Source organism: Pygocentrus nattereri, chromosome 11 (genome assembly GCF_015220715.1).
Source record: "Pygocentrus nattereri isolate fPygNat1 chromosome 11, fPygNat1.pri, whole genome shotgun sequence".
NCBI classification, from domain to species: domain Eukaryota; kingdom Metazoa; phylum Chordata; class Actinopteri; order Characiformes; family Serrasalmidae; genus Pygocentrus; species Pygocentrus nattereri.
Genome location: NC_051221.1, coordinates 10,303,466 through 10,315,354, shown reverse-complemented (window position 1 = coordinate 10,315,354; position 11,889 = coordinate 10,303,466). Strand labels below are relative to the sequence as shown.

The 11,889-nt window shown below is 41.8% G+C and overlaps 1 protein-coding gene across 1 annotated transcript in view; it reads right to left on the bottom strand.

The window, feature by feature from the left end:
* Window positions 1–1,309: 1,309 nt before the first annotated feature.
* kcnk9 (potassium channel, subfamily K, member 9) overlaps window positions 1,310–11,889 on the bottom strand; it is a 106,323-nt gene continuing 95,743 nt past the window's right edge. Inside the window, exon 2 of the mRNA XM_017715937.2 lies at window positions 1,310–3,943. Within this exon, the coding sequence (XP_017571426.1) occupies window positions 3,027–3,943 (917 nt within the window). The 3' untranslated portion in view covers window positions 1,310–3,026. The remainder of the gene's footprint in view (window positions 3,944–11,889) is intronic.

The window sequence follows — 11,889 nt, the reverse complement described above, 5'->3', positions numbered from 1 at the left end:
TGAAACACAGCATACACTACAAACTAGTGAAGACACACACTAGGGGGCAGTGAGCACACTTGCCCAGGGCAGTGGGCAGCACTATCCCCAGCGCAGGGGGAGCAGTTGGGGGTTAGGTGTCTTGCTCAAGGGCACCTCAGTCACAGACTGTCGGCTCACGGAATCAACCTGTCTGGTTCCTTAGCCTCCAGGCCACGACAGCCCCCAAGGGGCGAAGGTAAAGGGTGGCCACACTGAACGCTAAAATCTGATAGATTTCATTGTTGAGGAATGAATAGTTTGTACTTAATGGCGGTTTTGACTGGAGATGAAATAAGTGAGGTTGGTTTCTGACTTTGGCCCTGTACAGTACCTTCCTGCATGTTTCTACTCCAAATCTTATGCACACTCTTAAAGGTACCAGAAAGGGTTCTTTGCACAATTCTGTAGTAAAAGTGAATGGTTCTGTGGAGAACTCTTTCTGCAAATGAGATAAATGAGAGTGAAGAAGCTTTTAAAAGTTCAGAGGACCTCCACATAATGTAAAGGGTCCAGGAAGAACCCTTAAATTGGTGTACGACCTCCACATTGTGTGTACTTATGAAGTGAATCTCCTGGACCAGGATTGGGTTTGTATCACTCAAAGAACTCTTGAACTTTGTGAGTCCAGTTAATAAACAACTTGAAAACAGATCAGCATTGAGCTGGATCAAGATTGGTGGATGAGAGTTGAAGCTTAAACTCTGCAGGAAGGTATTTAATTGCACTATATCTTGGTCACTGATACGATGTGGTCCAGTAAACACTGGCTTGTATGTTCAAAAAGAACATTACTTTGTTCCATTTACAGTCTTATGCAGAAGTTCAGGCGCCTTGGTCAAATGACATGCTTTTGTTGATATCCTAAGTGAAAATAAGTGAACACATCCACTTCAGCACATTTTAACACACAATTAATGCTCATTTGCTGAATTTAATATATCAGGAGGGGTAAAGGATGTAACGTGGCCTGTGCAAAGGTTATGACACATTTTATTTCATACTTGTTTCTAATATATTAAAATCAGCAAATAAATAGAAAGTGTGCACCAAAGATATTACATATTTAACCCTTTAAACTCCTCGAGACCACCGGTGGTTCCAAAACGCACTTCATGTTCTTCATAGCTTTCATATTTCATAAGCTCCATTCAGAAGCTGGGCGTCGTGTGAGGCTGTAGCTCTTCTTTCCAGTCAAATAGACGGTGATGTCATTTTAAACCCTTATAATAAAAGAAGCTGAACTTTGTTTTTCTACTGAAAGTCGACCCATTTTTCCACAAATCTGGGCTCTAAACTATAAACAGGGCGTCTCTTCAGTGATCTGCTCTGGAAAAATTACTTTTATAAAGTGACACAAAGGGCGTCTGAGATTTTTGGCTTTCAGCAGTAAATTGTAAGCATATAGCAACATGAGTAGATCATAAAACTCATTTACTGTTCATTCATGAGGCGAACTTTTACAAAAAAAAAAAAAAATAGAAATTTACATGTATTTCATGCAGTTACTGAATAATTTGCCTTACAATTTGGTCACATAAATTCAGATGGACAAATGAAAATATACCCACGAGTATAAGAGGTTGTAGAGGAATGCTCTTTTTGACCAGGGATATTCAAACTTCTGCATAAGGATATAAATTTTGTCACTGTCATAACAAAAATTTTGACTTTAATGGAGACTGAAAAAACATTATCTTCATTAATGAACTGAACTTTTATTCGGAGTAATTTTGGGCCATTTTCATCGGTCCATTCATTATGAATTGTTCACCCAGAGCAAAAGGCAGCTGGCGTTTTTCAAATGGTATGAAAAATCATTTCATTTTTTTTAGTTATTTTGATATGACAGTGACAACATGGATAAGTTCTTCTCAACCCTTAACCCTTGATCTCTAGGAGCAGAGTTAGTGCCCAATCTGCGTCCCATGACCAATTTACACCACAGACTGTCATGCATGCGTACACTCCATTACGTTTTATGATGCAGTGTCTGTCATTTTACGACATTACTTTATACTAAATTATGTTTCCAGCAGCTTTTAGTCCTTTTACATTTCCACGGAAACATATCGTCGCTGTCGGAACAAAAACTAGTATTTCCAAAAAGGGAATTTTACAGGAGAAGGAAATTCTTAGGTGAAGGAAACATTCTGTGATTGTAATGGAAGTCAAGGTACAATGTTTTGGGTTTTTGTTTTAATCCTGGACCATTTCTATTGGTGTGTTCACTATGCAAGGGGTACTTAAAGCTTCTAAATGATGCGAAAAAAGTAAAAAATAAAAATGGAGACACACGGTTTTTGCATGACACTGATGATATTTCATCTTAATACTTAAAAAGTTTCTTTTTTATCGATTGGTGGGGAAAAACAAAACATTCAAATGAAAGCACCAGGACTTGAGAGAGATATACGCACACAGACCTGGTTTAGCATCTACAGTTTGCCTAGCTTTGTTCAACAACATCGGTGAAGAACAAAGTCATTTCAACATGCACCATAACACTGGAAGTGGAAAGCTTTTTAGAGCCTATTATAATATGTAATAAAGTGGTAATAACAATATGCAAATTTGACGTCTCCGGAAAAAAACAACCTTGTAGTACCATGGTAAAACATTGTAACAATTTTCACAATGTTTTACAAATGTTTATAGCAATGTGCCAATACAGGGGAAAGCGACACTGTTCAAGAAGCTAATCAAGCCTTAAAGCTATGAAGTTTTAAAAGCTATTGCATTCAAAAGAGCATATCATGCTAATGCAGCATGGAAGAGTGCAAAAATACACAAAATACACATGAATACTTTGGGAAAGTTTCGTAGTGGATCAGTCACGTAAGTCGTAAAATGCTAATGTAATGCACGCATGCAGGACATGCATAGTACAGACTGGACAGAGAACGCAGATTGGGTATCAACAGTGACCGCTTTACCTATCACTGAATAAATACTGGTGTTGTTAAAAATGGGGGTGGGACTAGGAAGAATGTGGGTGTCGCGTTTGTTCAGACGGACTTGCGCCGTCTCATCAGGCGTAAGTTGTCTGTGAAGCTATGGAGGCCGGGGGATACGGAGCTGATGGGGGAAGGCAAGAAGTTGTTCTTCAGCGTTTCTGGTGAAATCTCCTCGATGCGGTACGTCACCGAGGAGTGAAAGTATTGGTTTGGACTCAGCTGGCAGCTGAAGGAGTTCTGGTGGGAAAACGCTCTTCCAGTTCCTCCTCCTCCACCTCCTGGAGCAAGTGCGGCTGAGCTGCCGAACTCATGGTAGTGCATGCAGGAGCAAACGGACTGCAGGTCCGTGACCTCCGACCTGTACCTCTGCTGCTGCTGCCTTTGGTGCTCCCGTCTCCGCCGGCTCCTCTGCGTCGTCTCCTCTTGAATGTGAATGACCATGCTGCTCCTGTTTCCTGCCAAAGACGCCCTCTCCTCGGCATCCCGTCTCTCGTCTTCGCTGTTCATGGTGAGGAATCGCAGCACCACCAGGTTGAGGAAGGCTCCGATCACTGTCAACCCAACCAGGATGTACATGAAGCTGAAAGCCACGTATAGGGGCTTCCGCTGCAGTGCTCGGTTCTTCTGCAGCGCCACAAAGTCCCCGAAGCCGATGGTGGTCAGGGTGATGAAGCAGTAGTAGTAGGACTGGAAGAAGCTCCAGTCCTCGTAGTGGGAGAAGGCGGCTGCCCCGATGCACAACGTCGCCATGCAGGAGAAGAAGCCCACCGTCACCATGTTCTCCATGGACACCTCCGTGATCCTCATGCCGCAGCATTTCTTGATGCGCTTCAGCAGGTACTTCACGAACGTGTTCATCCTCTCGCCCAGGCTTTGGAACATCACCAGCGTCAGGGGGATGCCCAGCACCGCGTAGAACATGCAGAAGGCCTTCCCTGCATCTGTGCCTGGAGCCGCGTGGCCATAACCTGAGAACAAGCAGAAGAGAGGAGTGTATTAGGCCACGATAGTGTAGAAGACAGTGTAGAGGTCATGATCTCAGAAACCAGAACCTCTGAGAGTCTGAGAGTGAATGCTATTCAACTACGACTTGATGAGGAAAAGCACTTTTTTTGCCCGTGACTTTTCAAGCAGAGCCAACAATTTCACAGGATAATGTTCAACATCACCAGCATACTGATGTTCTTCCTTATCGCTCTGCTTGCTTTTTCTAATTGTACTATTAGATCTATTAGATCTAATGAGCGTGTATCCTGGGTAGGGAGGCCCATTCGCCAGCGCAACAAGAGGTGAGTACTCTACCAAAGGGGGCGCCCAAGAGTGAAGAATCTCACAGAACTCAAGTCAAGCTATGAGCTCTATTCCTGGAGATAGGCTGATCCCCGTCTTGATGAAACAGGTCTTGAAGAACACACCGACCAAATGGGCACTTATACAGTCTGCGTATAGGGGCTCCAGCCCCCTCCAGTTTTCCCAGTTCTAACACTCCATAAGAAAGTTCTTATAGGAAGATCTGTCCACTTGATGGTCATCTCGTCAATGCCCTCAAGCAGTTATTTCCACCCATACAAGACCAGACTCCTGCATCTTTGAATGTGGAGAGACGTATAAAACCAAACCAAAAGCCACATAAACGTTTCTACAGTAGATTTAAAATCATTGTGAAATCTGACAGAAATAGCGTAAATAGTTTGTACTGTTTGTCTAAATAACATAAAATGTGATTTTTCAGCTTTTTCTGGCTACGGGAGCTTTTCCCACACTCTCAGAAAAAAAGGTACTATACTGTCACTGGGGCAGGACCCCTCTAGTCACTGGGGTGGTCCGCTCAAGAGTACCTCTCAGTACCTTTAGTCAGCATAATTGTACCATAATCCAGTGAAATGATATTTTGTGTGTTGACTCCACACGCCCTGTCTCGTAGTCGGGACCAAGAGCGATTCGACCTCCGCCCCAAGTCCAGACATATATCACAGTTAATTATTCTAAGCCAGGCTTTTGTTCTAAATTTGTTCTTCTTTCTTATGCAAAAGGGATTTATAAAACTAGGAAAAGGTATTCTGCAAAAAGTAAAAGAAAAAGAAACAACAAACTTCAGTCGATGAGTTCTTCTGGAAGGAAGGAAAAGGTCCCATCTTCATTTATTGGCTTCAGATGGAAATATGGTTCCCAGACAACCAAATGCCAGTAATCATCACAAAACATCCCCTTTTTATATCTTACTTGGGGGCAATAAAATATACCACTCCTCCCATTATCTTGTTACATATCATCTTTCATCCTAACTCTGCACTTCTCTTGGACGCCCTTATTTCCAATCATACATGACATTGTTTTTTTTCTTCAAGTTTTGGCTGTACAAACCTGTTCCATCCACTCAAGGCCCTTTAACTCCTGATTTAGTAGCGGTCTTCAAAAACTTGGTTTCTGCAGGTTCTTATTGGCTTACTTCACACTCTGGAGCTCGTCCTTGTTCTCAATGCTTCAAAATTTTCAGGGACTTTCCGATGCTAAAACTCCCTAACATACATGAACCAAGGTCTATCCTTAGTGAGAGGATTCATATGCTTTTATTAATCAACTTTGTCCGTGCAATTATAATTTGTTTAATAATCAAGGTAGTAACTTTTATATTTCCATATCATCTCCAGGTTTTTTACATCCAACCAGTGAAAACTACTGCACAGTTATAAATAAAACTGAATCTGGGCTGTAAATGGGTCTTTTATTGTGATTTTACTGGGTTTTTACCACTTATTTCAGAAACCTATCCTTGTAAATATGGTGGGTGGTATAGTGTAGTGGGTACCACCTCTGCCTTGCACTCTGCCTTGCACACTGGCAAGTCCTTGGGCAAGACTCCTAACCCTGCCTTCGCCTTCCTGTGTAAAATGATCAAATTGTAAGCAACTTTGGGTAAAAGCATCTACCAAAATGCCATATAACTACCTGGTCCTGATTTACTTTCCTGCCTAAATGTGTTATTATAGTGACATTATATTACCATCTTGTCCTTCATAAGCTTAATACCTTACAGCTTAATACCTGTCAGTCATTTCAGTGTAATTTCATTAGACGTACTTCAAGGACCTGTCACAGTCTCCTCTGTCCCTGTCTGTATTCTTGCCCTGTGTTGGAGCCATGCGCTTTTTAGCCATGTGCTTGTGTTTTTGTTTTGGTTCTTGTGCTCCATCCTTTTCCCTGCCTTCCTTATTAGTATCCTCCCCTGTCTGCAGCCTCTGTCTCCTCCCTCTCCCAGGTGTTCCCCATTTGTTGTAGTCTTGATCAAGCCCTTTGTTTCAGTGTTTTTCTGGCCCACGTGTCACTTTGTTAGGTGTAGTTGCTGTGTGACTGGCTCTTATTTGGTTTGCCCAGCGTTTCTTTGTTAAGCTTAGTAGTTTGTTATTTTGTGTTAAATGTTTGTTCATTAAAGTGTTCTCACAAGTACATCCAGCCGTCTTGCTCACTACACACATGACAGTGCCTGCTATCTTGTCCCACCAAATGACTCTGGAGATCGCACCTCACACTTACCTGGGTAATATCTAGAAGAATCTGCAGGTATATTTCTTTCATTTATCAAGGTACAAACAGTGTAAATGATCCCTCAGTGGTACTACAGTGGCTTTAAGGTCTGATTGTGAACCTTAAATCAGTTTCTCCAGGTGAAAAGTTGGTATTTGTACCTTTTCATAACCGAATGTTTTAAAACAGAACAGTAGAGTAAAAGCCTGGAGGCGAGGCGAGGCAGGGTGAGTGGAGTCAGTACAGCTCAGGACAGATCATTTCAGTGGATTATGGTTCAGTTATGTTCCCTGACTAAAGGTACTGAGATGGACCCTTGAGGGATGACCCCTTGACAAGAGGGGGACTGTCTCAATTACAGCTTAGTGCGTTTATTTCTGAGATTGCAGAGACAGAGATGCTTTGCCAAACAAAGCTGGATGTGACTGATTTTGGGAGAAAATGGGCAAAAATGAATAAAAAGAGATTCAGTAAATGTCACGCACACTTGAAAATGAACCACTCAGAAGAGCGGCCCACTCAGACATCGAGGAGAAAAAACAACAAACTAGAGATCAATTAACTCGGAGCATTAAGAGCATAATGTGAAGAAACTTAAAGACAGCTGGGGAAAAAAAACAGTTTAGTCACACTGCCGCACTATTCTGTGGTGAATTTAAGGTTAAGTGTGAGCACTAGAGGCGGATATTTCTTCCCTAATACACTTTATCTCGTGCTGTGAGATTAGCTGCAAGTCGTTGTCCACCGTTTTCCGAAGGTTTAACGCCGCCTACTGTTTTTTCACATTGATCGACTTAGTCCGTCATTCATTTTCTCAGAAGGAGATGATGTTTACAAACATAAACAGGCAGAGAAAAGGAAGAATGGGGCTTATTGTGCGCTGGACCTAGTTTAGAACATGACTTCAACCAGTGAAAAAGTGAGCAGTGTCATTAATCTCACTGCCAGTTCAGATATCAGAGTGGGGGTGTTCAATTAGCCCAACGTCATCTTTCTTCCCGTTCCCTGCCCTCCTCTGAGGGGACGGGAGAAGGAGTGAGGGAGGGAGGGAGGGACAGAGGAGTGGGCGTTATTGGTTTAGAAAAAGGCAGGAAGTCGAGATGGGCCAGTAAAGCTTTTAGTTTAATGAGCCTTTATCTGGAGGCAAAGAGCTAAAATTTGCTGAGTCACTTGGAAGCCAGCATGGCTTCCTAATGCAACCTGTGCTGATGGATGTTGTATTGAGACCAAAGGGGTGGAAATCCAGTTTGACAGGCCTCAAACTCCAGAATTGCCAAGTCTGCCATTTGTTTCCTTTCACAACAATGTGGACTCTGTCATATATAGCTGGCCTAGATGAGAGTATACCCTGCAGTTTAGACATCGTTTCCACTTTGCAGCAGTGAGGATTCTGATTTGTTAACTATAGTGTGCCGATCTGCTTTCCTTCCCACGGTGTGGGTGGAGAGATATTGGCTCTAACTTGGATTTGGGCCTACCTGACTAAAAACTACTGAGTAAAGCATTTTCGATGGATTTGTTTTCCATGCGGAGGTGCAATGATGTCATTTTACCACTGAATGTCTGTAATTTGATGCATAAATTACAGGGACGGCTGTGGCCTCTCATTTAACACACTGGCATCACTCCGAAGAGGTTCCATACATAATACATTGGGATGCTTGAAGGTAGAAAACATGTAGAAACGTTTCATTCAGTCACTATAAACATCCACCCAGCCAGCCACAAATAATAGAAGGAAATGCTTATTTGAGTGCCTCCAACATATTTACTCATCGCAGTTTGCACAGGATTAATATAACCTGGGTTATTTCTACGGTTTGTTTTATATCACAGGATTAATATAACCTGGGTTATTTCTACGGTTTGTTTTATATCACAGGATTAATATAACCTGGGTTATTTCTACGGTTTGTTTTATATCACAGGATTAATATAACCTGGGTTATTTCTACGGTTTGTTTTATATCACAGGATTAATATAACCTGGTTTATTGCTACAGTTTGTTTTGTAGCACAGGATTAAAATAACCTGGTTTATTTCTACGGTTTGTTTTATATCACAGGATTAATATAACCTGGTTTATTGCTACAGTTTGATTTATAACACAGGATTAAAATAACCTGGTTTATTGCTACAGTTTGATTTATAACACAGGATTAAAATAACCTGGTTTATTGCTACAGTTTGATTTATAACACAGGATTAAAATAACCTGGTTTATTGCTACAGATTGTTTTATATCACAGGATTAATATAACCTGGTTTATTTCTATGGTTTGTTTTGTAGCACAGGATTAATATAACCTGGTTTATTTCTATGGTTTGTTTTATATCACAGGATTAATATAACCTGGGTTATTTCTACGGTTTGTTTTATATCACAGGATTAATATAACCTGGGTTATTTCTACGGTTTGTTTTATATCACAGGATTAATATAACCTGGGTTATTTCTACGGTTTGTTTTGTAGCACAGGATTAATATAACCTGGGTTATTTCTACAGTTTGTTTTATATCACAGGATTAATATAACCTGGGTTATTTCTACGGTTTGTTTTATATCACAGGATTAATATAACCTGGGTTATTTCTACGGTTTGTTTTATATCACAGGATTAATATAACCTGGGTTATTTCTATGGTTTGTTTTATATCACAGGATTAATATAACCTGGGTTATTTCTATGGTTTGTTTTGTAGCACAGGATTAATATAACCTGGGTTATTTCTATGGTTTGTTTTGTAGCACAGGATTAATATAACCTGGGTTATTTCTATGGTTTGTTTTGTAGCACAGGATTAATATAACCTGTGGTTCTATTTTTAATTGTTCCAAGCACAGGATTAATATAAACATAAAAAGAAAAAAACATCACTCTTAAATCTTTGATTATGTCATGTACTTCTACTATAAAACCTGTTTATCTCGGAAAACAAATCTCAACAGTTTAGCGTGAGCCTCTGAAACAAAAAGTCTTCAAGACGACCAATCAGAAGCCGAGTAATTCTGTAGCTCCTTTACATTGTTTCATAAATTTTACTCCCTTTTCTTTTTTTTTTCATCATGCGCATTGAATGACCATCCACGCTGTGTTACACAGCCTCTTCAAATCCTCTGACATAACCCGCCCACCAACCTGCCCACAGCCTCGGCAGCATTAGAACGCCCACGGCCGCTCCAATCTACCGCCTGCCCCCCACCAAACCACCATACTCCCCTCTCCCGCCGGGCCGCGTGTGAACTCAAACAGGTTTCTGCTGTTCATTTGGGCTCATAAGCATTGATCCCGCTTGCTCTCTCTCCTGGAAGCCTGCCGCCCACTCCAGCCTGCATTTATGGCTTCTATTTTTAGCTCGCTCTGCGCTCAATCGATTCGATTTGCAAGCAGCAACCAGGGAGAGGTTTTTTTTCCCTTCTTCTTTTCTTTCCTCACAGTTCTTACTGACCCTCCTGCACACACATGTACACACTTGTAGGATCAAAAGATGGTGTTATTTTACTAACAATACTAGCTGTGCAGTATCAAGGATAAGAACGAGGCTCGGGGTCGTTGGGTTTAGAGGTGAAAGATCAGCAATTACAACTGGTGATCTTCAACAGCCCCTGTACGGATATAGACATACAAAAACAATGGGTATAAACACAGACTGGCTCAGTATGCACCGCTGTGTAGTCTGTACTACAGCACTGCACTGAGGAGAGTGATTCACTGAACTGACTGGACTCGTGTGTGTACATCATTTCCCCAAGAGTGAAATATGTTACATCAAGACAATTCAGTTTATCCACTTTTGGTAGTAAATCTGCAAATGCGAGCTTTTCAACTGGAAACACTGATTTAAGGTTCACAAACAGACCTTTAAACCACTGCAGTACGTTTGAGGGAATGTTTACACTGTTTGTACCTTGATAAATGAGAAATGTACCTGCATAGAACCTTCATTACTAAAAGTGCACAGAGAGCACATCTTAATACGCATAAAACGTGGCTTGTGCAAATGCCATGGTTTCTTTGTTCCAGCAAATCAATAGAATTTTTGCACTAAAATTGGCAGAAGAATTTCATATTTAAGTGTGTTCTCTGTGTGCTCACTTATAGGGGCAGTTCTGGGCTGGAGGTCAGGGATTGGGATTGGGCTGCCCACCGCTCCGGGCAAGTGTGCTCACTGCCCCCTAGTGTGTGTGTGCTCACTAGTGTGTATGTGGTGTTCGCTTCACGGATGGGTTAAATGCGGAGGTGAAATTTCCCCGTTGTGGGACTAATAAGGGTCTCTTAATCTTAATTTTCACTATGACCTGAAAGTGTTTCACATGCTTACCTGATTAATACTGAGAAATTAAATAATTGGGGGCAGTAGTGGGCTGGAGGTTAGGGATCTGGCCCTGTGACCGGAAGGTTGCCGGTTCGATCCCCAGGGCCGACAGTCCATGACTGAGGTGTCCTTGAGCAAGACACCTAAACCCCAACTGCTCCCCGGGTGCCGTGGATAGGGCTGCCCAAGTGTGCTCACTGCCCCTAGTGTGTGTGTTCACTAGTGTGTATGTGGTGTTTCACTTCACGGATGGGTTAAATGCGGAGGTGGAATTTCCCCGGTTGTGGGATCAAAAAAGTATCACTTAACTTAACTGGAATAGAAAGTGTTCCTAATCTGGTTAATATTGTGCATTGTGATAAAATGGAGTGCGCTGACAAGGTAGAACGTCTAATAGAGTGGACAGTGAGTGGACACAGTGTTAAAAACCTCCAGCAGCACTCCTGTGTCTGATCCACTTGCACCAGCGCAACACACACTAACACACCACCACCACATCAGTGTTACTGCAGTGCTGAGAATGATCCACCACAAATAGTACCTGCTCTGTGAGGGTCCATGGGGGTCCTGACCACTGAAGAACAGGGTAACAGAGTATCAGAGAAACAGATGGACTACAGTCTGTAACTGTAGAACTACAAAGTGCAGCTATACAGTAAGTGGAGCTGATAAAGTGGACAATGAGGGTAGAAACAAGGAGGTGGTCAGAATGTTAGGCCTGATCAGTGTATTTCCAAATTGGCTTATTCCATTGACAAAGTTACTTGGTAACAGTCTCATAATAAGAAACATTAGATATCTTCACTAGATTAAAGATGATTTCACTTCCCAAAGTAGCATTCTTTGCCATGAAGAGTTATTACACAGGGCATTTATATTAGCGATCAGGTTCACCCTGTGTTTACCACATGGGTTTGACCACAGAATGAAGAAACAGGCCTATATTGTGGCCAGTGTCTCACAATTAGGCTGTGTTTGTATTTGCTGTCGGTGGTCCTGTGTGCAGTAGTACCGAGTAGTAGCTCAAAGTGTTATTCTGGTCTTTCTCTGGCAAGTGCAGTGAACCGCCG